Here is a 26538-nt window from a genome sequence, read left to right as displayed (position 1 = left end):
TTACCATTACATACTACTCCCCTCAGTGTAGATGACAATATCTTTTGTTATATTTTTCTACTGGCACTACCCTACTGACAGCAGTATGATTCACCTTAGCAGGAAGCCAGCTTCCAGACTGTTTCTGACAAAAATGGAAGGTTTGTCTGTGCTTACTTATGATCAGAGTTTTAAGTGTAACGGCAACCAAATTGTGGATTATATTCAAAGCGAGTGATACTGTCACTTTGAAAATTTATAAAAAAGTGACTGAAGTTTTCATGGAGAAAACATACCAGATACATGTCAAATATGTCTGAAGGAGGTCTTTAAGATCACAGATAGATACTCAAACTATTAACTAAATTACACAAGTGCACACTTAAAGATAAAAATGGTTAACAAACCATTGCTGGCACATTTTGCAAAGTACAACTACAGTATACACTTTCTGCATGCGTTCACGTCAGGGCTGACATGTGCACTGATGAAGTTTTCAGTGGAGGGTTTGCCAAATAATGAGTCAACCTTTCCAATAAAAAACTGGAAACAGGTTTGACTGAAAACAAGATTTAATTTAATCCTAATTAAAATATAGTATAATGGCACGCCTTCAGGCACTACCTCGATACCTCGATTCATTCTCAAGTCCAATTCTGAAGATCATCCCTGAAAGTGTTGAAGGAATATTACATTAATGAGACTGAACCAGATTCACAGAAACTTGATTAAATGACAGCTTCAGTTACAGCTGTTTTTACTCCAGCTAAGTTTGTTTAATTAATTAAAAGATACATTACAGATCGCTGAGGATGTGCAAGTGATTAACTGAATATACTACTATTAATACAAACTTAAAAAAAAAAAATGAACAGAAAACATCTATTCAGATAACTTTTTTCACACAACTTTTTAATCATAAATATTAATATATCAAAATAAAAGAATAATTTTACGTAGACATACATCTGGTATTTTTAAGCTGTGGTTTGAAGCATGTTGGTTGTGTTCTTAAACTGGAAACATTGTAAAATTTGAGACATAAATGACAAAGTCTATGAATTATAACAGAAAAATTAAACTTTATACAGCACAGACAATGATCCCAGAGAAAAGTTGACATCAGGTGACATTGAATAAGATTTGCGCGAGCGATTATAAAAAAGAATCATAATGCATTGATTGCATCATAGAGTAGATTTACAGAAAAAATGGAAAGCTTCATTTCTGAGAAGTGGCAGTCCTTGGCTTGTTATAAACAAGGAAGTCCGAAATGTCATGCCACACATTGCTGTCATGGTAGAGGTAGTTCATGGAGGACTGCAGCGAGGGCTGTAGAGTGTGTGGGTGATACTCAAACAGCCACAGGACAATGCCCCAAACCAGCGTGGCAAAAAGCGGGAAAGGATCTTGTTTGGGCGCAGGGATAAATCCTTTCTCCACTGCCAGCCGAGACAAAGCAAACAGGATTCTGGACAGCAGGTACATGTTGATCTGAAATTACAAGTAAAGAGCTGTCAACAAATTTCAAGGGGCAACACGAAAGCGAACATGACAACAGATGTTTCTACCTGGCTGTTAATGTTGTTGTTGTCTCCAAACACTAACCATCCTCCAACACAAGCAGCCAGAAAGGAGTGAGACTGTAAAGTCTTTCCTTGGATCTTCTGTTGTAAGGCCTGTAGTCCTTTGTATGTGAACACAAAGTATGCCAGGTTCCGAGAGTGTGTATAGGTGGCCTTCAAAATGGCTTTGAGTTTATCTTTCAGACTAATAGATCGATAAGAAAATGTTAAAGAATCGTGTAATTGCAGGAAATTGATTGCAAGAAAAAAAAACGTCGTTAGTTAATTACCTGCCGCTTCTAAACAGAAACGTCATCACCAGGGCATGTGGTGCTCTGATCTTCGCCCCATATCTGAGAGATAAACATTTCATTGTCAGAACCTCCCCAGACGCAACTGGCTTAAAACACAGTCAAACATTGTCACTTGTTTTAGAACACAACGATCTTCAGCTGCTAATGGCATTTTCTGCAGTTATCATAGTGTCTCTGGACCACATATATACAGTATAACTAAGGACAGCCGGTCAAGTTCATAACTCCTGCAGTGCTACAGCTGTTTAGCCAAAGAGCTGTAGCAGCTTTAGCTGTCAGTTAACTAGTGCTGCTAAGCTAGCTCGCCACTTTAAAACACTGTGTTCACTCACACGGCGCCGTTTCTGAATCCTTTAACAACTGCCAAGGCTGCTTTGTATTTCTCCTGCTGCAGAAGGTTATTGACTGTATACAGGAGAGTTCTTATCAGGTCAGGACCTGCCATGTCTGCCAATGGAAGCGAGAAGACACAAATAAATGCTGGATGTGTTCCATTTAAAATGCACCGTCCGTCGGCTGCGTAATAAAGGTTCCCGTATGTCTGAAGGAAAAAGTAAAGAAAACTGAAGTTTCAAAATCACGTACACACAGGTAGATGTAGATAATCTAATGTGAAAACTATGTTGCCATTGTGCGCAAAAGACAAATGACTATACCGTTGTCTTGTGACAACTGAACAGTAAAGCTACATACCAGACATTAATACTAAGTTTCCTATGCCTTTAACCGTTTCTTTTTACACGATGTGAGATACTGCCTCATATGAAGACTGAAAATTAGCTTCTAAAGTTTAAAGGAAAAAAGGGAATGAAAAAAAAACCTTAATACATTTTTCTAATAGCGAGCAAATATGTTGAGAAGAATCAGCTACAGAGTGTACACATACATAAGTAGTATTCTGGTTCTCCAGTGTAGTCAATATTCATGTTTTCAACTGATTCAGGCAGGCACTAATTATGTTCTGAATCATGCATCTAGGTGTTCCTTATTCTTCATTCGTCATCTCCTATATAAGTATTGTTTGAGTGTAAAGGAACAAGTCCTTCCCCCCTGACAAATTCCCTGTCCATCCAAAAAAAAAAACTGGACAGAAAAAAAGCAGCCCAGTCTGTTCTCTACACACTGCCCCCTCCCCCCTCAAGTCCTTCAAACCACTCCTCCTCAATACAAATCAGTCTGTTTTCTTGCCATTTTGCCATTTGCTAGATTCGACCGTCACTGGTCACTCTGGGCTGTCTCCTGTCTGAAACTGTCGCTGCCTTCTTAGCTAGCAAGCTGTTATTACAGCATTTTCTTAACTAGTGCGTAACACCAAAATACATTAAAAAGCAGACTTCGTCTGCCCCTGTCGCTGCACAAGCTTCTGACTCTGCTGTTGAGCCTAGCACCGCTGCTGCCAACACGGAGCAAAGCCCCTTGGTAATCACGTCAGGGTGTGCCAACTGATGCTAGCCTCTTTGAAGCAGCATGCACGTGCATTCAGCAGTACAAAGAGGCCTTCCCCATGTTGCATTCAATATATGTCACAGCACTTGTCATTGGTGTGTCTTCAGCTGCATGCAAAAGCTCTTTCTCCACCTTGAACCGCATCCTCACTCCACTACGCCGAACAATGCTGCATTCAAGGAAGAAGAATTTAGTCATCCTGGCACATGAGAAGGAAATCACAGAAAATCTTGACATGAATGAATTTGTTTCAGAATTTGCTAAGTGTAACCGCAGACTTGTACTGTAGATAATGGTCCAGGTCAAAGGTCAGCTATTCATGAATACCAGTAGATGGTGCATCCCAACATTTTCAATGTCAACATTAAATTTCCATTCAGCATAGCCAGGCTTTTCAAAAGAAGTTAGTTTTGTTGGAAGGTGGGGACAGATGGGTGTGGGGGGTGGGTGGTTGCTGGTGCACCATAAGCTCATCTGGCCCACAGCCTAAGATCATAATGACTACAATGGGCTATGTTTCTGTTCTAGCTCTCCTGTAGTAATCACAGTATGTTGTATACTTTGGATTTTATTGCTAGCTTGCTGTTGGTTGGATGCATCATACAAGTTCTACATTTCTTTACAAAAAAAAAAAAAATCACAAAAGAATTCCACTGAGCCACAAATGAGATCTGACATAGGCCTACTCTGAATAGTTTATAAACAATTTAAAAGTATTCCAGATGGATGTGGCTGTCTTGAAATTGCCTCGATAGAGTGGTAGTTGGGTTTCATTCTCTCTTACCATGCCTCTGAGTGTTGAACACTTTGTTCTTCTGCTGGACAATGGATGTAGATTTTAGCTCTAGTATACAACAGGACTGGAGGGTAATAGTACTCTGTTACTCTCAGCTTTGTTTCTCTCTTTAGCAGTTACTTGGTGAACTCATTTATTGTGACCCTGATGGCGTTGCAATATCCTAAAGAATTCTTGCATTATTTGTTAAAGAAAAAAATATTCAATGCAGACTGAAATGTGTGGTAGCTATTGTAGTGCAAGCATAAATATGTATAGCACACTTTAAGTGTTTTCACCATTTTATTATTTTCTGTCCCAATCAATCCAGACCAGTTACATGAAAGTCATCAAAATAAATAGTATTCACTCATTGACCTCCGCTCATCAAAAAAGTAGAGTTTGAAAGGAAAAAAAAAAAGGGGAAAAAAAACAGTGATTACACTAATAACAAGGAGTTGCAATTAAATCAATAAAACTAAAATACTTTTTTGCATATTTCTATATATTTGTCTGGAACATAGTGGTTTTAAGAGTGGAAGTGGGTAACTCAACCAGCTTGTGTGTAAATGTGCAGTTAATTAGTTGTAACCTGTAAAAATACTTCAGTCAACATTGTTTCATGTTATACTCTTAATTAATCTACACACCAGTAGCTACACAATCAGTAAATTATTGTGCTTTAACCGAATTACCAGTAAGGGAATACATGTGAAATGACGTGAAGCACCGGACAGAGATGAAAATAATGTGAGCAACAAATTGTTATGTGAAGGTGAGGTGAAACGTTGAAAAATAGGTTAGTCCAGTACAAACAACCAGAATCTTTTCATCTACTACCTGTACTGAGATTGTAAAACGAGAAATGATTCATAAGAGAGTGAATTCGCTGGTAAAATCTGTTGTTTTTTTTCTTCTCATTTTTATTTTAGAACTTAAAGGGAATTTGCTGATTTTTATTTTTTTTTTCCAGGTATGTGGAACACAAAACTTACACCACAATGCCTATGCACATATCATCATCACTTAAAGCTTGAAGAGCTATTTGAATAGATCGCATTGCAAATTTAGATCTGCTTCTATTCAGCAACAAGAGCTCTAATAGGTGCACAGTAACAACACTGTGAATAAAGACAAGTCAGTTTTGCTACAGACACGTTGAAATCAAACCCTTTCAGATTTGCATCACATTAAAAAGAATTTCAACATTAATTCTGGCTGGCACTCATGCCAACTCAATTTTATTTATCCACAGTAACCTTCTGTGGAATGGCTGAATTGCCATGGGCAAAGTGTCATTCCCTCTCACCGCGTGCATGCACAAAAGATTCCTAAGAAATAACACATCAAGCAACTAAAAGCCTGTATCGCTCTCCCTGTGACTGATAAACAGATCTTTTGCAATGGATTACCGGATTATGAAAACCTTCGTGCCACATCTAAAATAAACATATAAAAATAAACAAATCAAGAGATGGTGAGGAAAAATCACGAGGAAAGATTTAAAATTTCCCAGTACCAAGCACTAAGGGAGGAATACGGGCTCTGTTCAATCCTGGAATTAGGTGGTCTTCTTTTGAACAGGTGGTTAACAGCAGAGTATCGAACCACACTACTAAAAACAGACATGTTGTTTTATCAGCTGGTATCAATGATGGATGGACATGGTACTTTTTCACTGAAGCAGTGAGAAAACAGCAAAGTCATCCTCACGATGCGGCGGCTCCATATTGCCTCAAACCGCAAATTTTCACAACAGTTGGATTAATAAAATGCATCAGATTGGGTGTGCGAGCCTTCTCTGCTTAACAGTGTTGTCAGATGATGGATTAAAAAGTGCATATGGACATGGAGTGGAAAAGCCTTTACTCTGGAGACTTTTAAGACTTCAGTCAAAAGTCTTACAAACAGAATGAATGAAACTCGGTTCTACAATATTTCTTTCTGTGTGGGATAAAAATAAAAAGTTGAAAGTTAACAGAATGTTTGGAGGGTCAGAAATGCAATATAAAAAATTGAAATGCTGACACCCGAAAAACTAGGGTCCATTCTCATTTGTCATTTAAATTGAAACCCTTGTCAATTCACATCTGGCCTGCAACTCAAAGGGGATCACTGGCAGGATGATCTATATGTACTGAAATATCTTTTTCTTTTAATACTTAAAGAAGTGTATTTACATCAACGGGATCAATCACCTAAAAGATTGAATTTTAGGATTTTTAGGAGTGGCTTTAAGAGCTCAGCATATTACCGTTTGCACAGGGAACTGCCTACCATTCAGTGGGAGTTAATCTCTAACAAATCTTTACATCTCAATGCTCCCACGTCATCAGTAAACAGCTTATACTCATCAAGAAAAACCATCACAGTTTCTGTCTCGTGTTTGAAAATAAGGTGACCATTCATAGCCTAATACGTTGATATTTACAGCAGTGACTGTTATGTGAAGGCAAAATTTGTCAAATCAAATGACTTCCAAAGCAGTCTCACCCCATGCACTTGCACGTATGCAAATGTTCTCTACTTTGCAATGACATTTAAATCAATAGTAAACACTAAATCTTGCCAAAGTCTTAAAAAACACAAATCAAACAAATTGCTGTTTGATTCTATCATAGGCAAAAGTCTTTTCTACAAAACTATTGCACATAAAAATAGCCTTTCTTAAGAACGATCACAACAATCTCACATAACCGTGTGCAAACTAGTATAACGTTTTAACTCATAAAGTTATGAAATAAACCTGAAAACAAGAGAAAGTATTATTGCAATTAGCATAATCACATTGATCAAAGTTAATTAAAAAATTCTGCATGTGCTTTAAGAGTCAGTACAGTCAGCTATTAGAAACAAAAAAGTCCATTAATTCATCCTTTCATTAACAGAAAGATAAAAAGTCTCTACGAGCCAAAATCACAAAGAACTCTGATGTTGATTTTAGTTATTAATATTCATATTGAAAGTCAAAATGCACAAACATCTTTCTATCCTCGCACATTATTTTGGTGCATAGAACCGATGAGGGGGCTCTGACGAAATGATTACTGGAAAGAATCACTGTTGCGTGTGTAGAAAGTGTCCTTGCTCAACATATAGCAAGTGCAGACATGACAGAGTGAGAGAAGGTGTCACTTTCGTCTCCAATGAGTGCAGCAAAGTGAGAGCAGCTGGATTAGGAAGGAACAGATCATACAGGTGAAAGGTGAAACAGGGTGAGGACTATTCACTGATCATACCACCAGACATACGAGTCATACGACTGGACAGCTTTGATTTTTTTCATGAATATGCTATTGACACAGACGATCTCTACCAGATCATAAACTTCTCTGTGCTGCAGGGAGAAATGTGCTGTTTTCCTAATGTACATAGCTAATCCAAGCCCATTGCTGCTCTGTTCCATTCAACAGGTCCTGCTCTTGTTGCGTTTACTCCTGCCCAAATCCTTCTGTCTCCTCTATGGCAAACATGAGTTTCTCCTTCAGCTGCTCATAGCTCTTGTAGGGAGGGAGATCCAGGCGATTAAAGCTAAATGGAAGCAAGACAGAAAAGAAATGAGTATAAACAGAAATCTGATGGATTTAAGTCTCAATCAGTGCTCAGTTGCTGCAAAACTATTATGCTTAATTCATTTAAACACAATCATGCAGGGAGGAATGTTTGTTGACTCACATGTCATCAACTCGGTTTAGCAACATAAGGCAATAGTTTACATTAGTTGTTCTTTTTTTATTTCTATTTTTTTAAATGGAAAACCAGCTCCCTGTTAGGGAGGCAGACACCCTTTCTGCCTTTAAGATTACGTTTGAAACATCTAGATTGGTCTATGATGCTTATTGATTCTTGTTTCCTGTCCTCTCAGCCCTCAACCAGTCGAGGTAGATGGCTGCCCTTCCTGGTTCTGGTTCTGCTGGAGGCTTACAAACCATTAAAAGGGAGTTTTTCTCTCCACCCTTGCTTCACACACGCTGAGGACGGTGTGTTCTGTTGGTTTCCTTCACGGGGCAATTTTTTCATGACTTGTCATCATATGAAGTGGACTAATTTGGATTTTAATGAATTGGTTGTAATGGGATTATGATGCATTGGATTTCAGCAGATTAAATTCAATTCAGTTATAAAGTGCCTTGAGATAACATTTGTTGTGAAACAAGATAAATAATTAAATCTAATAAAAAAAAAAAAGACAACTTAAAAAAAGTTTGATTCTAGCAGAGACTTCGTATGGGGCGGTAGTGAAGCTCAAATCAAGTGGCACCTATATTGACTACTGAAGTAAAGGCAAAAAGTCCCCTCACTACCCCAAATAAACCAACCAATAAAAATTTAGCCTACCGATATGTTTTCTTTTCTGCTAAAGTGATACTGCATGCTCTACTGCACATCAACATGAACACATTAAACAACTTCAAATCATGAAGTGTGATGAGTGTTTGGCTCAGACGTCATGTTAAATGCCTGAAGCTGCGGGGCATCTGAAAGAAGGTGAAAGGAAAAAAGAAAATAGAAAAAAGGTCTTACCACGTGTGGCTTCGTGGAAGCCAGTTTTCTTTGCCAACTTTCTCAATGCAAAACTTCTGTGGACCATTGCTTCCTATGTTCGCCAGAGATAAAGAAAAGTACTTTAGAAAAAGAGCTTCTGATATCACATGCAGAAATGCTGTGTGTGTGTGTGTGTGTGTGTGTGTGTGTGTGTGTGTGTGTTCGTCCACTTTTCATACCCAGCAGGTCAGCAAAGCCACCCACAGGAAGACGACAGGTTCCAGTAACAAACTGCAGGAGCCTCATCCTTTTTTCATTGTCCATCTCCTTCACAAACTGCCAAGAGATCATGTTGTGGTGATATCACTGACTGTTCGGCACGAATATGCTCCCACTTTTAGTTTTCAGCTGAGGTAGGAGTTGTGATCATTTGCTTTGTGGACCCAAGAAAAAACATCCAAAGTAACGCGCCTCAGATCTAAAATGCATGTCTTTGGCTTAGTTTGTGCTGAGCATCTCAGGTAATCCAGCGTTTTATGAACAAAGAAATAGAGACATTGGAAACACTGTTTTTAGTTTGAACATTTAGGAGTTGCATTCTAGTTTCGATGGACGGAAAAATAGTTTTAGTGCATGGATGCAAGTATATTTACTTGATCTCATCACTCACTACAGTATGTGCCCTTCCCAGAGCTGCATCTCAAAACCTTTAATCAGTTTGACTATCAGTTGTTGATTCAACATGAATAACAACATCTTACACCACCTCATTACATTCATGTACTGACTTCACAAACTGCTATCCGTCGAAACAAAGAATTCTCTGGCATCACTTCTGGCTGTTGCTGTTCATCCTTTTTAGTATTTTCTACAAGCAAGCAACAAATCCTCTGCTTCTGCTTCCTGTTTACAATCACACACTCGTGCCTGGTGCGCCAAACTAGTCGCATGAACAGCCCTTTGCCGCTGCTCACAACTAAAATAGCTGCTGTTCTAAAATTCCTCTTAGTTTTTAAGGGTTCAAATGAAAATAAGTTAGCCTGGAAGAAGCTTTAGGCATTACCTATTGTCAATTAACTAATCTAAGAGACTGTTTATTTTCAGTTAAAAACTTCTGGAGGAAAAAAGAAAAAGAACAAACCTGCCAGAACCAAAGGATCTGCTTGCTACTTCGGGCATAATGTCTATAGATTGTGTTTCTCTGCCAGTCCACCAGGTCTATCTCCTGCATCCCACAAAGCATCACCTTCAGAGAAAAAAGGAGCACAACAGGTTATGCACAGAAAGTTTCATATGGACTACTTTTTATGTAGATGGTTATTGCTGTTACTTCAGAATCAGCAGCATGATGTGCGCATGTGCAACAGCCACATCAAAGATGTGAGCAGTCAAACCAGCAAAATGATAATGGTTAAAAAAAAAAAAATCAATAAAATGGATCTCATTTCATATGCCTAATGCAGTTTACTTCGATTAATAAGATCTTAGATCAAAACTCATTTTCTTTAAATTAATTTACAGAGACAGTTTAGTGAGAGTAAGTTACATAAAACCTTTGCATAAGCACAGCAAAAGTGAGTAAGGAACAGGAGAAAATGCCAAGAGGGAAGTTTAGTTGCAAGAAAAACAAAGTGGATTGGAGACTTATGTATTAATCTACTAAAAGCAGCGGCTGTGCCTCTTGCTAGAGAAGGTCCAAGTCTGTGAAAATGATGCGGCCCCTTAACTCCACACTCTGCAGTTCTCCCTGCCTTTTATGCTGGGCTCCCATGCCTGTGTGCTGAGGGTGAGAGGAGCAGGAAGAGTGACCCAACCTCTCACAGACGGTTACCCAATCTGGGAAGCAAAGTGCCACTGCAGTTTTTCCTCAGTTACAGTTCTGCAGTGGGTCAATACATTTAAACAGCACTCAACTTGCTGCTCCCTCATCACCTCACTCCTCAGAAAATGGAGCAATGACGAGGGCACCTTGAAGGAGGCACAACGTGAATTTTTCTGCAGTGTTTGGGGAATTTAAACCAGATTCTTACTCGTTAGTGTAAAAGTCATACAAGTGACAAGCAAAGTAACTAACTGTACAGCCTCAAACGCCTGCTTTGTAAAGGTTGCAGAGAAAAAGTCAAGTAATCTGTACCTCCAATTCCTTAGCATCAAAGTACTGAAGGTACTGCTGGGGAAGAACTTCATTGAAGCCCTCAAAGAATGCTTGTGTTTGCTCCTCTACACCTCTGGACAGCCTCCACTCTGCCACCAGCCTGCACACAGACAGATGAGGACAATCCAGTCCAAGTGAATCAAAATAATGAAGGAAGGACAATTTGCAGTCACCTTAAAATAGCAAAGACAACACAGTCGATCCTAAAATCATCCTCATCACTTTCACTTCTTTGTTCAAACAGTGTCAGTGTCACCATAGGAGTGACAGCAGTGTGTTAGAATGCACTGCAAGACAGTCATAATGAGACAACTATTGTTGTCTTCAATGTTTTTTTTAATTTCGAGGATGTAAACGTAGCTGAATATTGACAGCGACAAGGAGAAGCAGTAGAGGATGCAACTGTACCTGATGTATTCTTCTTTGTTTTCCTCAGTTACTTGGATGTTTCCTCCATCTGGTTTCAGCTCATGAGTGGTGACCTCACCCAGGATCTCCTTGTCAACTGAGAAGAACATCTCCAGCCCACACTCCTCTATATTATTATCCCTACAAGCAACAAATAGTCACGGGTTATGATTAAGAAATCTTTAATATGCATGTTGATTTGTATCAGATTTCATGTCATGGCCGGTTATGTGCATGACCTGTCGGATATCACAATCGAATTTTCTCAGAATTTGCATGTGCATGGATCCTTCGGTTGTAACAACTTTTTCTTCTTCTGTAAATTCATGGTGATGACTGTTTAAATTTTGTGACAATAAGGATGAACAGTCATCATCCTCCAGGTAGAAAATGTCAGTGTTCTTCTTGGTTATAGCTACATGAGACTAAGTAGGTGGTAATCATGAAAAACAAAACAAAATGACCAATGATTCCAATATATAGTTTGAACACTGATTAGTAATTGATGCAAAAACAACAACAAAAAAAAAACAAAAACTAATTTGTCCAAACAAACATTTGGGGGGGGGGTCATAAACTGACTCGTAAAATTCATCCATTCATATTCAAGAATATTGATGTATTTTGGTTTACATTTTACACTTTTCCCCCACTGGGGGATGAATAAAGTATTTTTCTATTTTTGCTTCTATTTTACACTTCAACAGGCAGCAAGGGAGCACAACAAGGAATACCACTTAAGACTAAGCCTAAACCCTGCCCATCCCGCACATGTCCATGAGCTACTTACTTGATCCAAATGAGTGAATTATAAAATTCTGGATCTATGGACTCCAGGTCTTTAAGAGCGAGGGGTTTGTTCAGGATACGCTTGTAGAAGGGCAGCGAGAAACCTGTGTCGATGAATTTGCCATGCAACAAGGCCTATATAGAAACAATAGAGACGGATGAAGAAAGAAATGCATTAAAAAGAGCTTTGAGGAAAATGTGCTGTAGGTGGGTATATTTAAAAAAAAAATAAGTAATATACTTCTAGCTATAAGGCATTTCAGCTGGCCTGGAATTTCAGTTCTTGAGATTCAATTGGGAGAATTTCCAAGACAAGAATTTAAAAGACAGTCGTTTAGTTATTGGACGATGGACATCATAACTGCATCTTTCCACAAACATTTTTCAACCTGGCCGGCCAAATTCTTCATGTGAGCAATAAAGTTCAAAGACATAGTAGAGGTACCATGGCAATGAAGCGTCCTATAAACTTGAAGTACTTGAGGTGATCAGGGTTGATGTACGAGGCCGGGTTGATCTGAAGACAGTACTTGTCCTTGCCAGTATACTCAAACAAGCAGTACATGGGATTAAGTACTTCATGAGAAAGCAAGAAGAACCATTCCCTAAAAAGATAACAACAGAGAACAAAACAAGTGCAAGTGGTTATACAGGTTCAAGGAATTTGATGAGAAATCACAAACAGTCATTACAGGCTTTGTGACTCATGAGTGCAGCCAAAAAAATACACAAGTGAGAACATAGCGAGCTTTGCTAGTCATGGAACAGGACACACCTGGAAAGCCAAATTTAATCAGCATTACCTGGCCACACCTCCGTAGTCCAACCCTTCCTCACCAGGGAAAATGATCCACAATCTTCGCCTCAGGTCTTGAGGGTGGAAACTCATGATCTTTGAAAACAAACCAAGTCAAATCAGTTACTCAACATGTGGTGACGAGATTGAATCTGTATACCAAGACGGGACAGGACACTCAATCATTACCTGCTGAAACGAATCTTCAAACAAGGTTTTCCGGGAGACATTGATCTTAATATGTTGAGGCATCGACAATTGCTAAAAGCAAAAAACACATTAAAAAAAAAAAGCACAATTACTTAAATTCCAGACAACTACAAAACTTTGTTCATTTGCATATACATGAACTCTTTTCTCTGTATATTTCAATATTACAACATGGGAAGATACAAAAGCACAGTAACAGTAGATACAGTAAAAGCTTCTTTGTGCTGGGATGTTACAAAATCCCATACCTGACACCAGAATCTGAAGTATTGCACTTTGGCTTTGAAGTCTCTGACGTAGGTTATCTGTGGCCCATTCTCACTGTGGAAAAAACCACAGGGATTACTTTCGCAAATGAAAAAGTGCATTTAGGCAACGTGTGTGTGCTGCAAATGCATTTAATAAAAGAAGAATCCCTTTTTAAGCTGATTGGCCAGCTGGTTAAATCAAGTTGACAGCCCGAGTGTTTGGGTTACTTTGTCAAAGTTATGAGTTTACAAAAATCGGGACAATCTGCTCAACTCTAACAGCTTTATTCAACTTGAACATTTTAACAAAAACTCACAGTGAGGATTTCCCTGTGCGGGGGTCAATGTAGGTCGTTGTTCTCCTGTTGTGATCTACAAAATAAGGAATACCGTCCACGGTAAACCTCATCTCCCAACCCTCTGGCAGGGGCTTATCATTCAGGAGCCTGAGCAAAGCAAATCAAGCAAATAAATACATATACAGTACACGGAGCCATTAAAGAGACAAATTACTGATGCACAAAAAATGCATTTCAAGAGCAATCTAATTCAATTGTGTCTTAGTTGCAGAGGAGGATAAATTCTCATTCACATCAAAATTCAAAACTGAAGAGATTGTTACAGTTTATTAACAGCTTGTTGTCAATTCCTCAAAATATTAAAGAACTATAAAACAACACTGTGACAATGACTCACTCACCCTTGCGTCCTTGGGTCCTCCCATTGTGTCGTGCGAGTTGGGTGATGAACAAAATATACTCTGCCATTGGTGTCTGTTCTCTTCTCTGGAATGAAGCACATTTTTCTCCATGAATCAGTGTCACTTTACTGCTATCACACCCATCCTCAAAAAACTGTTTCTCACTCTAAAAACTACAATAACTAAGTCAGTGTATTTACCCCAGCCATGCGGCAGAGGTCCCAGCGGGTCAAACTCTTTGGTGGCTGTGGCTGCAAGCTGGTCTTGGAGCTGGAAGAAAAATGGGACACGTGTTAAGTCTAAAAACATATGACAAAACACAAAACCTTCATGAACTATAAGAGTTACTGGCCTCCCATTAATTCTACATCTGTTCCTTGTGGGTACTATTTTGAAGTTTTCCCCCAAAAGCCTTAAAAATTCTAGCTAAATCCATACACTACAGCTATCCCACTTCACTAAAGGTATCGACTACACGCTCATTTCAAAGAAATCAAACTAACCCTTTCAGTTAATGTTTGTAAAGTCATTGCACTCACCCCATAAATGAACCTCTGGTTAAACTGCTGCATTGCTCCCTGGAGCTGGTTGCGCTGGTGCTGCCATTCTTCATAATTACGCACCGACTCCTGCGTAGGCCGTTGCCAAGTTGTAGTTCGCGTTATGTGGTCAACATAATACACTCTGCCCATTGGATCCACCCTTCGCTCCCACCTGCAGAGAAGGAAGAGCGGAAGGCAGGCAGTGTTAAGCTGACGACTAACTGTACTTTAACAGTTGGACATGAGGAAATCTCTGCTAATCGTGTAATCATATTGTAATGAATGTAAAATTTATTAGAGCAAGGTCAGAGTCATGTTAGGATTTCTTTTGAAACATTAATCAGTTTGTTTTTCGTTACCCTGCAGGCAGAGGCTCAGGCCTGTCCCAGGTAGTCCTTTTCTCAATGTGGTCCACATAATACACCCGTCCATTCTGGTCTACTCTTTGTTCCCACCTGCAAAGACAATACAAATAATGTCAAACAGATTCTGATTAACTAAAATGGAACTAAAATTTCCAACAAACCTATAAGACACATAATGTAAATACTGCTACGGCTGCAGTACTATACACATATTTACAGCAGCAAGAGTGAGGGCTGTGGACCTAAATGTATGAGTTACTCTTTACCCTGGTGGCAAAGGGCCATTGCTCATGGGAGTGATTCTGGGAGCTGCTGTTGCTGGAGCTGCTGAGGTAGCAGCACCTGGTTTGGGGCCACTTGCCGACTGTGAGGACACTGCAGTCGCTGCACCTGAACCTGATTCTTCCGGCTGGTCTGAACACCCGTTTGCTGATACCTGAGAGGAGCCATCAGAAGCTGGGGCTTCACTCAGTTCGCTAGGGGAAGAACTACTGGAAGAGGCTGTTGAGAGAAGTGATAGAAAGGAAGGAGAAGAGTCTAAATGAAGTTGTAGAGTTATACTTGATTTGATTGCAGTCAGTACACAAAGCCATGCAAATAACACTTTTGTATGGAGGAAAACAAATTGGTACATAAAAACATAGGTAATCTGGTATGTGGTTTGACAGCTACATGAGCAACTGTGAAATGTTTAATATCACATGCTCTTCCTACTTGGTGAGGCTGCAGGTCTCCGTGGCATCGGAGGTGGAGGTCTAGCAGGTCTAGGAGGACGTGAAGTAGTAGAGTCCCCTGGAGATGGCGAGGGAGAACCTGTACCGTTGACAGCAGTGACAGCATGACCATTAGGTACGATGACCCATTCATCCGAGTCACTGGACGGAGACGTATCCCTGCTCGATCTAAAAGCAAACGTAACAAAATATTTCTTCAGCTTTTTCCCAAAAACTGGACATTCAAAACTCATAATAAGCCTTTTTATCTTTGCAAATCCACAGAGACAAGATATAAAGACAAAAGCATGCATAGATCTTCAAAGCAATAGTTTACAAACCTGTTGCCTGTGTTGCCTTTTTGTCGTGAATTTCCATTCGGAAGAGCAGCTAGAATGACCAGAAAGATGGGACATGATTCATGACAAAGGTTTACTTTGTCACTAAGTTTATTATTATTAGATAAACGAACTAAACATGTTTTAATTCAAGTGCATTCAGGGATTACATATAATACAACACATTACATGTATATAAGATGATACTTTGGTATCAAACTACCATATTTTCCGCACCATAAAGCACACCTACAAGCCTTAAATTTTCACAAAAATTGGCCGTGCGCCATATAATCCGGTGCGCTTTATGTGTGCACTGGATTCCAAAATCTGTCACGGATACCGCGGGGAGCACCGAGCAGTCATCGGGGCATTAAACCCCCTCTGCATCACTCACCGCTCTCCCTTCGAGCCACTCATCGCCACATTCACTTTTGCCGCGTCTCTTTGCTCTCGTACATTGGAAATTAATGGCAACTGGCCACTTCCGTCACTTGCTTTGCGTTTGGTGTGAATCCAGGGTCAGGCGGATCCCAGCCATTCACTCTGAATGGGGTGAAGATTGTATCGAGCTCGTACTTAGCGACTGAATCGTGTCATCATTAATGCTGACACGATTCCCATGTCCCAGTGAGTGCCTGTTCTTCAGTCTGAGATGGGTGATGCAGACCGATGTGCAGTTTATAAGTGTAAAAACGACCGACGGTGTTGTCCTTGACCGTCGGACCATTTCCCGCTGACACAGGGACGTAATACAAACACTACGTGTGCTGGCAGCGATAAACCAATCAGAGAACATTAGGTGCGCCTTATGTAATGGTGAAGTACAGAAATGGACCCCATAATTGAGGGTGCGCTTTATAATCAGGTGAGCCTCATACTGCGGAAAATACAGTAACTATTGTATGTGTAAAATGTGCACTAAGAGAAACATTTTACAGTTAAATAATGTAATGCAACTGCCCTCTGGTGGTTTAAGTATGTAATGGCAGCATCCATTTTATTAAACTGACTTTACGTTACACCAATGGGTCGTTTATACTCTATATCAAACTGATTATTAAAGGGAGAACCGTGCAGAAATTTTTTATTTAAAAAACTAGTAGAAAAGTTCAAATTCAGATTTTTGCTGCAGGCTTTTGTGTGGTCCCTTACTTTGTTCTCTCTCTGCATGTGCAAAGGCCTCTGGGTCTACCTGCATGCCATCCAGACAGACTGACAGGTCACCTACAATATCCCTGGGGTCTCTGTCAGAGCACAGCTGCAGCGTCTGCACCACTTCACATACTGAGGAGGGGACACAAATTTCACAAAATGCCACACACATCAACTCAAACAATAAGACTGGAAAACAATATCTTATAACAAACTTTTCCTAGTAAGACATCTAAACGTCAGTCATTCTTTGAGATCAAAGCACTTAACCATGTTGGGGGGAAACTGGTGCAATGACCTCAAAGGTTTGCTGTAGAATTAAAAAAGCAAGCATCTGTAACATAGAATTTAGATGAGACTTTGCAGTCACATGTTTTGTGCTTGGTGACCACATCTGACAGGAGCCATTGTATCAGCTATAAACCAATTTCAAGCACAGAGAAGGTCGTAAGTTTAAGAGATCTCTGAAAAGGAAACAGAGTGAATAATATGCGTGCTGGTTGTTAATCTTATCACAGCCCAATAAAACATTCCCACAACAACACAGACAGATATGCACTTTCACAAAACAACAGAGTGCAGCGTCTATGCAGAGCGTGCACAGTTTGCTAAATAAGACACACAATCAATACACAGCGTAAGATATGCAAGGGATACGACTTGCTATTATCACAAAATAAAAAAAGAGAAGCAATTCAGTGAGAGTTTTTTTTTGACAACCTCCAAGTAATCTGTGGTAATCAACCATGAGAGTCTAAAAATATTAGTCCCATACTCTGCACCTTTTACAAACATGGACAACAAGCAACAGATAACAGCACAGACAGCTCTTATTAATTAGCACTGTGTCATAACTAGTTCACAACTGTTTGATGCTGGTAAATGGAAAAGTAAGTTATTACAGCACTAAAAGTCCCCAAAATGAGCTACTTAGAAGAAAGACATTAATATAAACTCACATTTCAGGTCATTATCCTTTAGAGTCTTACTCATCTCCAGAGTGGCCATCCCCAACAGGATGTCTGCCTTCAGTGTCTGATGACTCCAAACACGAAAGATCAACTTGCTGACTGGAGTCACAATTCTGTAGCATTGAGAGAACATCACCAGATACTATAAGAATCAGCAAAGTAAAGGATTACGATGCACCAACACTAAAGGTTTGTGTGAAAAAAAACTAATGACTGAATTTCAGTACTTACAGTTTTTATTCATTTACCCCCCCAATAGTTGAGACGAGGCTAACTTTGTAGGTCTATAGCTTTTTACCCAATTAGTTTCTTCAAATTAGTTTATTATCCAACTAAATATATATATATATATATATATATATATATATATATATTTTTTTTTTAAATAACCAAAAAGATTTGTTGAGTCATCACCTCTGTAAGACAGGGTGGTTCAAACAGAGACACTTGAGGTGTTTGATGCAGTCATTCATTTTTAAACATTGTTCTTATCTGCCAAAGGACATCCTGTGTGCATCTCAGAGGATGAGGTTTGGAGAGATTTTGCATTATCGTGACTAGAATTGAGCCAACAGTGACAGCTCCAGATCAAATCAACAATAATGGACTTTATGTCAGCAGTATCACAACCAAGGATTTAGTTTGGCAACATACATAGAAATGGAAACACAATGTCCTGTCTATTCCGAATTCAATTCAAATCAATATCTTTAGCATCATGTGCAACGATCTTATATTCAAACCATCTGTCCATATTTATAGCAGCTTCTGCTGTTATGACAAACAACAATTGTACTCACACTGTGACAGCCTGCTTCCATTTCGGACTGTGTGTGTTGTTGCACTTCTCGGTTTTCTTTGACTGGCCATCCACAGCTACCTCAACATATGGACTGGGACCAAACCAGTTCTTTTTGTTTTCCCTCAGCTTGGCTGAAAGCACTAGAAAAAGGGAAGCACCAGGAACCACACCACACTGATATCACAAGTCCATTTACAAAGATATGATCAGAATTCATCAGGAGTTGCATTTGGCAACAATATTACCACTTGATAACACTTTCACATCAGGAGTATTTTCTAAGCTGCTAACTCCTGTGACCTCCAAAAGCTAAACTCAACATTTCACTTGTTACAGACGGCTCCTTGAGCAGTTTTTTCTAAAACAATACAATTTGTATTAGCTGCAAAGCCAAATAAATGGAAAAAATGGGTACAGGATGTGCAAATAATTATTTTACTATCATTTGTCTAATATGTATTTGTTATTTTTTTTGTTAGAAAATCCATTCTAATCAACATTTTAGTTCCATGATTTGTACTAATTTATGATTACCAGTATCGTTTTAGGATATGTTACATGTTTCTCTCTGCAGTTGACCTTGTTTCATGTTGTCTGGTGTTTTCTGTTTTCTGTTTGGGTGAAGCTGGTCAGACCTGATTACAGACAAACAGATAACGATAGGGCCGGAGTCTCCTTCCATCCTCCTGTTGCAGAAGTTTGTTGGTGACTCTTGATTTAGCTTTATGTTTCTTTAGATTTTTTTTTTTAGTGATGGGACTTGTAGTGCTGTTTTCACAGCTTTGTGAATAAAAGACACTCGATGCTACATCCCTTTGTGAGCTGGTCCAAGTGGCCTCACTTCTTTTTGTTGATTTAGCCTGGCTCATCTGGGTTTTTTTTTTTGTTGCTTAGTAATGTTTGGGTCATGATCAAGTTGTGTTCCTCTTCTTTACTGAGTTTAACTAACCTGCTGAAACTGCTTGCCCTTTGTCATTTATGTTGGCCCTCACCTATAGGAAACTGTTCGGTGGTCATAACAGGTTATTTTCAGCATTTTTGAGTATTCTTATATTATCATTGTATCAGTAGCATTAAATTAACTTACAACTACATCTTGGACAAAATGCTTTCCAAATAAAGATTACAACGGTGACTAATCTGACATGAACTGATAAACTTGTAGGTTCCAAAACCAAGGCCAAGCTATATAACAGACTAAAACTTTAACAAGCAGTCATAATATTTGTCTGTTTGCATTAATAAGCTTCTTAATAGAACAAAAACTTACCTGTGACTTGCAATTGGGCCTTCATGGTTCATCCATAACACTTGATCCTTGTTTGGCTATAGTGAGTCAACCTGCAACCAGTGACATCAGATGTAAAACAGGGACACTCCATGCAGGTAACCTACCTAGAGTGGTTGAGCTTCTGCAGTCAGTGTAAAATGTAACCTGGCTCTCCATGCAATGTCCCATAGCTTTTCGGGAACCATTTCATTAAAATAAAGTAGTATTCAGATCTATTTTACAAGTAAAACTTTCGTATCTCAAAATATTTTAGAAAAATATTGCAGATTAATTTGGCTTTTTGTACAAAACGTTATTCCCCAATCTATACATCAACATGACAACTGCTGCAAACCCCAACAGAAAGACCGTCTATCTCACTTTATATCCGCCTCTGTCCAACTTGTCTTGCCAAATGTAAACTCGACACCTTAATCATCACGTCTGCTTCACTGAATATGCGACGGTGACATAATTCTAGTGTTCAAACCTTCAACGCACCACATTGTACGTTACCCAGTAACTTAGTATAATCTCGGCTATTTCTAGAACTAGTCGAGCACCTTCCATAACAGAAAATCCCATCATCGACTTGGCTGACTACGTCTCACTCGATCTACCTTTCTTGACAATGTACTTTGACAGTAAATAATTTGGATTCTACAAAAGCATGATTACTTTCATTTCACACAAAAAAAATGTTGAGTGCATCATACACAGTTATGTAGTTAATGAGGAAACCTGCTATATGCAATAAGATGGCAGTGCGTAGCTTTGTTTATCTGATATTAAAGCGAGTGTTAGCCAGCTGGAGATTTTCTGTCTTGACAGCCTCAAACTCTTATGAAAAAAATCGGTTATTATCTGTCGTTGCTAGAATGAATTGCTGACCAGAATGAAAACGCCTTACAATAACTATTAGTAGCTGATGAGTTCCAACACCTACAGCAACTTTGTTCGCCGACGTACCGAATAACAACGAGGCTGAGCTAACTCTGCATCAACTCCCGTTAAGCTAACGGCAACCGGCCAATTGAGCAACTTCAATTGTTCGGAACACACTTGTCATTCAGCTCTAGACTTAAGTCTCATACCTGACAAATAAAGACGATAAAGGGCCACAGGGTTTTCTTTTTTCCAGCTATGACTAGACTGTTGACAGTTGGAAGTCCGCCATAAGCATGAACTTGTGTTCCGCTAGCTAAGAGAAGTCCAGCTTTTCCGGTATCCGTTTTTCAAAATAAAACGGCGCCTAGCTAGATGGAAGTGAAATACAAAACAACTCTATAATAAGAACAAACCTTGCTTTGAATGAGCTTTTCTCGGTTGTGTTTCAGTTTGCGGAACACATTTTAAACATATCTCTTTCGTGTCGTGTTTCAACTTTTACGTTTGAATCAGTGAGTGATATCTACTCACAAATATACGCCTGGATTTTTTGCGTTGCACACTTTTATTTTGAAGTTTTTTTCCATAGAGGATTAAATCAATGACAGCATAATCAATTCGATTTTTCGTATTTAAATCATACAGAAAAAGAGCATTAACATTTTCTTACTTTGCGAGTTTTCTTAGGTTCCTCTTATTTTCCCAATTTCTGGTTACTGAGTTAATTATTAAATAATGACACATCACACTAATGACTATGATGATGGACGGTTATATTTGAAGACACGCCCACTCTTGACATCCTCGAGCTTGGTCTCGTGACAACGGCAGTCCCTCGTCGTTGCTAGCAAGCTGACATTTTCATCTGATGAATGGCCTGTTTATTGTTCACATAAACAGGCATTTGCGGTTCAGACACAACGACTACTGAAACAAGATGTTGTCTCGTCTACTGAAGGAGCACCAGGCGAAGCAAAATGAGCGGAAAGAGCTGCAAGGTGGGTGAGAGCTGATCGGTTGCCCGCTGTGATGCTAACAAATGCTAAAAACACATGAGGCGTATGAGGCCGCTGCTGACTATACAGACTGTCTGGCTCATGATGGGTTCCTTGTGTTTCTTGCACAGAGAGACGCAGACGTGAGGCGATTGCTGCTGCCACCTGTTTGACGGAAGCCCTGGTCGACCACCTAAACGTTGGGTATGAAATATATGTAGATTGAAAGTCGAGCCTGTCACCGTTCATCGATGTCCAGGAGTATTTGCAAATGTGATCTGTTGAACCCGATAATTACCCGAGCCTCAATGATTAAACCCGAGCTTCAATTATTCAGTCCTCAACGTGACGGATTGCTTCTCAATAGTTTCATTTTATTTTAGCACTGTATGTGAGATAAGTTTGCTTTGGAGAACGATACATTTCCCACAACTTCTATGTCCGCATTCTAACACTTTGCCTAAACTATAAAAGAGGAACCAGCTCTTGTAATAAAATTTTAATTCATAATGACAACAAATCATAATTTATCAAGTTAGGTCAGATAGTAATTGCACTGAATATTATTTTAGTAAGTTTTAGAGCATTTTATGCAATACATACCATGGTAAATATCTAGCATAATGATGCCAAGTTTACCCTGTTACAGGAACAAAGTTAAATTATTTCATTACAAACATTGACCTAGAGCCCCATCCTTCTCAGAGCAGACCATAATCTGTGTCAACCATAAGGAATTTAATGTATACTGTGTCATTGAAAACTGAAAACTGTACAGTTGCTCTGGCAAGAGGAAAACTGGCTAAATAGAATAAGACTCTGTAAGTTGAAAAGAATGATAAATTTCACCGCCCCGTCAACAACAAGGTGCGAGTACATCTGATTATGATGCAAGTTCATCTTTTTGATGTAGTTAAGGTTGTATTATATATAATTTTTTTCCTAAGTTAAATAATTTCTTAAACAATGGAAGCCTTAGACAATCAACATACAGCGATATATTTTAAAGCAATCATTAGAAACCACCGTGAAGTGGAGAGAACGACAAGGAAAATCATTTGTTTAGTTTTAGTTTCCCTTTTTGATATTAGACAGCCAACAAGAACAAACTTTAAAGTAGTTACTCAACATTTGCGATAAACATCTTTTGCTCTGCTGAGATACCTTTCATGAAGATGTCTCATCTGATTCTGACCATCCACACACCTGTGTCTCTTTGGTCTTTGCTCAGGAGATTGTCGTTTTGATGTGATGACCTCTTATCTGGAACATAATTGTTCCAGGGTAGGGTAGTTTTTCAGTATAAGTTGCTATGATGATACACCTCAGTAAAGAAATAAACGGCTGTCATGAATCTGAAAAGCCACAGTTATACTTGAAATGACCGAACCCTGCAGTGTAGTGCAGGCCCGGGTGTGATTCACCTGATGTTGACAGCTTCCTCCTCTTCTGTCTGCATGTTACTGATTTGAAAATCTCCTTCTCTTAAGGAAACAATAACCTCTGAACTACCGCCTGTATGCTCACAATCACAACTTTTAATTTTACTGTAAGGAAGACCATTTTGAGTCTTTCTCTGAATGATTGTGAAGACCTGCAAAGAAAGTGTTTACAGCATTAGCGATCTGACATACATGCCCACCCATTCAACCTGAACAAGCTTTCCTCTGACACTGTTTTTGCAGGGGCACATTAACAGGTCATTTTTAGATTGTCCAGATATGATTATTCCTCAACAGATTTCAGTAAAGCTGTATCTCGTGGGTTTCAGACCCACTACACATCTCTGAGCCAGTGTAGTAAAGCAATCCATTCCTGGCTGGATAGAATTTACCTGATGTGTAGCACAAACACAAATGATTTGTTGAGATTGCTGCCATTGTGAAAGATGTGAAGAAACCAAGACAATCGGCTTAAAGAGTGAGAGTGGGATGCAAAGACTATTGTTGTGCTGTTCCTTTAATGAAAAAGATTATGACCAAAATCCTTTAGTGGCATGGTTAGAGTTTGAGAGGCTGTGTTTTCAGTCCTAAGATACTGGACTATCAAACACAAATTCATATGACACAGTGGTGAAATAATACATAATTAAATCTTATATGCATAAAAGATGCTGTGAGGTCATAGATGTGTTTCTTTTCTCCAAGTGTTGCCCAGGCATATGTAAATCAACGCAAACTGGACCATGAGGTGAAGACTCTCCAAGTCCAGGCGAGCCAGTTCTCCAAGCAAACTGCTCAGTGGATCAGTATGGTGGAAGGCTTCAATCAGGCCTTAAAGGTAGGTTAGAACATATCAAAGAGTCTTAAAGTAGAAACCTTTTTATTTATTCTCAGTTGAGGAATAACTCCAACGTAATCTGCAAGTTTACAGCATCAGACCTCATTTAATTCCTCTGTTTATAAGATAAGTAGATCCTCTAAAAAATGTCCAGTCTCCTTTCAATAATGTTGGACAAAATACATTATATAATATATACATACTACACATATAATATATTGCATATAGTGCAGAAACCTCTCAGCACTTCATGTAATCTCACACTGGTCTGAAAAAGAAAAATACCTTATTGCAGTTTCAACCATGCTCTCTGTCTCATCCTATTATGCACCTTTTTAAGATGAAAGATGGTATCACAACACCAGTCTCATTGCAAAGGGCAGACTCATCAGAACCCAGTACAATTGCTTTATTGGGTTTACCGAGAGCAGATTAAACCATTCAGGGACCTTGACACAGCTCTTAGATCTGAATGCATTTGACAGGTGGTCAAATATATTCTCAAATGAGTTTCCATTCATTTCAAAATCATAAAGCTTACATCATCTTGACATGGCCTGCCAGAAATGCTTGGAAGCCTTAAACAATCTCCTCAAAATTCTAAGATGTTTGAAATTGCTTTGCTTGTTATAATAAAGTGTGTTTCTTTTTATTAAAAGGATTCATTTAACTAATTAAAAAACAAAACCTGTTTGTTTCAGATGTTAACAACTGTACACACGTCTTCTCAGTGTTTTTCTGTGTATATGCACTAAAGGTTTCACGTTTGCACGTCACACTTATGTAAGGGACACGCTGGATCCGATTGGCCTCTCAATTAGTTGTGACGTTGCCAAGTCAAACTTTCACAAACATGTTTTAAGGCGGCTACGCACTGTACGATTCGATCTATCTCATGAGTGCACTGCAAGCCCCACTGCAACAGACTTCTAGTGAACTTCGCTTTGACCTCCTGTTTGACGTTTTCATGGTACAGTGATGACGACACCTGCTGAATCATAGTTGGCTATTGGTTGGTTTGTGGACATAAGTTGTTCTGACACTGTCAGAAATTGTTTCCTGGATGCCTTTGGTCTCATGATTGTTACAGCAGTGATCTTCAAACCTGTCTTGCTGAGTACATTTTTTTTGCCACAATCAAAGATTCTTTCACGTTGGTCATCTTCCTTCTGGGAAAGCCAAAGATTGCACAGTGTATGGCGGACATTAGGCAGGGACTATGCAAAGAGAAACCTTCATTCTCCTGTGGATGGATATGAAAATATCCAGAATTACATTTTGCGTTTAATGGGCCTTGAAGCTGCTCTCGATGATCTGTTAGGTTGGGAATTATTCGAGGTTATGACCACTTACTTTTTCTCTCTCTTTCAAACAGGAAATCGGGGATGTGGAAAACTGGGCCCGCAGTATTGAGATGGACATGAGGACAATTGCCACAGCTCTGGAGTATGTACACAAGGGTCAGCTTCAGTCCACTTGCTCATAAGCTTAATAGTCTGTGTGAGGGGACATTTACAACTGGGACTGGACACAGGGGATTGAAACATGAATCCAGTCCAGTTGAGTTCTAACAACAAAGAAGCGCCATCGCTCATTTGCACGCCCCTCTTTGTGGACCGAGGCTGACACTTTGCTCAGAGGAATATCAACAGTCTGTGCTGTTTGACAATACATTACAGACATGCTTCACTGGTGGAAGTTATCATGACAGCAACAGAGCTGATCAGAGGGAGCTCGCAGTAGTGCTGGAGATGCATCAGTGCAAGATCTAACATTTTGTTACTTTTGGTCATTTGAAATTAGTCACTGAACAAAGGAGGAAAGTTAAATGTCACATGTAAAGACGTGTGGCCAGTTTAAGGAGTCATTGACACGTGTTTTGTCAGAACTATCACTTTAAAAGCTTTTAGTGTTTTCAACAGCTCAAACCTGAATTGTGCTCGTCTGTGTTTATGCATCACATGCCTGCGCACAGTGAGAATTGTGATGTTTTTATTGTTGCCATTTATTAATGGAACATTGTTTTTAATAAAAGGTGAAAAAATATGTCATTGTCTTTTTTTCTTATTAAACAGTTTATGGTCATTGATCACATCATATATGAAAAATGAATGCAAAGAAATCCAAATATTTCCAAATAGGAACCACATTTCAAAAGGAGAAGCTGGAGAGGGATTGTCTTGTCTTGATGTTTATACCACTTCAATAGTGAGCAAGTGAAGATGGAATGTTAACGATGTAAAGGAGATGAGTGGAGAGAGTCCGTGCTGCAGGATGTTTTATTTAATAAAGTGTTTGAGTTATAAAATATCTTTAGACACTAAGAAGCTCTGTGGGTTTGGCTGATGG

At 39.1% G+C, this 26538-nt stretch overlaps 3 protein-coding genes across 3 annotated transcripts; 1 reads left to right on the top strand and 2 right to left on the bottom strand.

Annotated features, from left to right (window-relative positions):
• Nucleotides 1–927: 927 nt before the first annotated feature.
• pxmp4 (peroxisomal membrane protein 4) lies at nucleotides 928–2360 on the bottom strand. The gene is made up of 4 exons (XM_072383113.1): nucleotides 2191–2360; nucleotides 1835–1897; nucleotides 1551–1749; nucleotides 928–1473 (listed from the first exon to the last, which is right to left on the bottom strand). Exons 1-4 carry the CDS (start codon nucleotides 2301–2303, stop codon nucleotides 1201–1203), a joined length of 648 nt encoding a protein of 215 aa, XP_072239214.1. The 5' UTR covers nucleotides 2304–2360; the 3' UTR covers nucleotides 928–1200.
• Nucleotides 2361–4363: 2003 nt separating this feature from the next.
• On the bottom strand, nucleotides 4364–21238 carry itcha (itchy E3 ubiquitin protein ligase a). The gene is made up of 24 exons (XM_072381757.1): nucleotides 21121–21238; nucleotides 20027–20097; nucleotides 18755–18896; nucleotides 17943–18067; nucleotides 16984–17115; nucleotides 15832–15880; nucleotides 15492–15679; nucleotides 15044–15278; nucleotides 14772–14867; nucleotides 14410–14584; nucleotides 14071–14140; nucleotides 13871–13955; nucleotides 13488–13616; nucleotides 13171–13243; nucleotides 12902–12973; nucleotides 12720–12808; nucleotides 12362–12521; nucleotides 11918–12051; nucleotides 11128–11268; nucleotides 10699–10819; nucleotides 9706–9810; nucleotides 8804–8900; nucleotides 8604–8676; nucleotides 4364–7610 (listed from the first exon to the last, which is right to left on the bottom strand). Exons 2-24 carry the CDS (start codon nucleotides 20049–20051, stop codon nucleotides 7511–7513), a joined length of 2616 nt encoding a protein of 871 aa, XP_072237858.1. The 5' UTR covers nucleotides 20052–20097; nucleotides 21121–21238; the 3' UTR covers nucleotides 4364–7510.
• A 484-nt stretch (nucleotides 21239–21722) lies between these two features.
• Nucleotides 21723–26234, top strand: bloc1s1 (biogenesis of lysosomal organelles complex-1, subunit 1). Its single transcript, XM_072381756.1, has 4 exons — nucleotides 21723–21912; nucleotides 22041–22113; nucleotides 24057–24189; nucleotides 25565–26234. The coding sequence occupies exons 1-4, from the start codon at nucleotides 21852–21854 to the stop codon at nucleotides 25673–25675; spliced, it is 378 nt and encodes a 125-aa protein (XP_072237857.1). The 5' UTR covers nucleotides 21723–21851; the 3' UTR covers nucleotides 25676–26234.
• Nucleotides 26235–26538: the final 304 nt, after the last annotated feature.

Source organism: Leuresthes tenuis, unplaced genomic scaffold (genome assembly GCF_036924035.1).
Source record: "Leuresthes tenuis unplaced genomic scaffold, fLeuTen1.0.hap1 SCAF_3, whole genome shotgun sequence".
NCBI lineage: Eukaryota > Metazoa > Chordata > Actinopteri > Atheriniformes > Atherinopsidae > Leuresthes > Leuresthes tenuis.
The sequence above is the reverse complement of the archived record's forward strand: the minus strand, read 5'-3'. Positions and strand labels throughout refer to the sequence as shown.

Bases quoted from the DNA above. Each gene is read 5' to 3' on its own strand.
- pxmp4 (XM_072383113.1), bottom strand. From the start codon at position 2,303: ATGGCAGGTCCTGACCTGATAAGAACTCTCCTGTATACAGTCAATAAC. The intron at 1,898-2,190 runs GTGAGTGAACAC...TTTATCTCTCAG, and splicing joins GGATTCAGAAACGGCGCCGT to ATATGGGGCGAAGATCAGAG. The intron at 1,750-1,834 runs GTAATTAACTAA...TCGATCTATTAG, and splicing joins TTTCTGTTTAGAAGCGGCAG to TCTGAAAGATAAACTCAAAG.
- itcha (XM_072381757.1), bottom strand. From the start codon at position 20,051: ATGAAGGCCCAATTGCAAGTCACAG. The intron at 12,974-13,170 runs GTATGGGATTTT...TTTTGCTTTTAG, and splicing joins ACTTCAGATTCTGGTGTCAG to CAATTGTCGATGCCTCAACA. The intron at 11,269-11,917 runs GTAAGTAGCTCA...TGTTGCTTGTAG, and splicing joins AATTCACTCATTTGGATCAA to GGATAATAATATAGAGGAGT.
- bloc1s1 (XM_072381756.1), top strand. From the start codon at position 21,852: ATGTTGTCTCGTCTACTGAAGGAGCACCAGGCGAAGCAAAATGAGCGG. The intron at 21,913-22,040 runs GTGGGTGAGAGC...TTTCTTGCACAG, and splicing joins TGAGCGGAAAGAGCTGCAAG to AGAGACGCAGACGTGAGGCG. The intron at 22,114-24,056 runs GTATGAAATATA...CTTTTCTCCAAG, and splicing joins GTCGACCACCTAAACGTTGG to TGTTGCCCAGGCATATGTAA.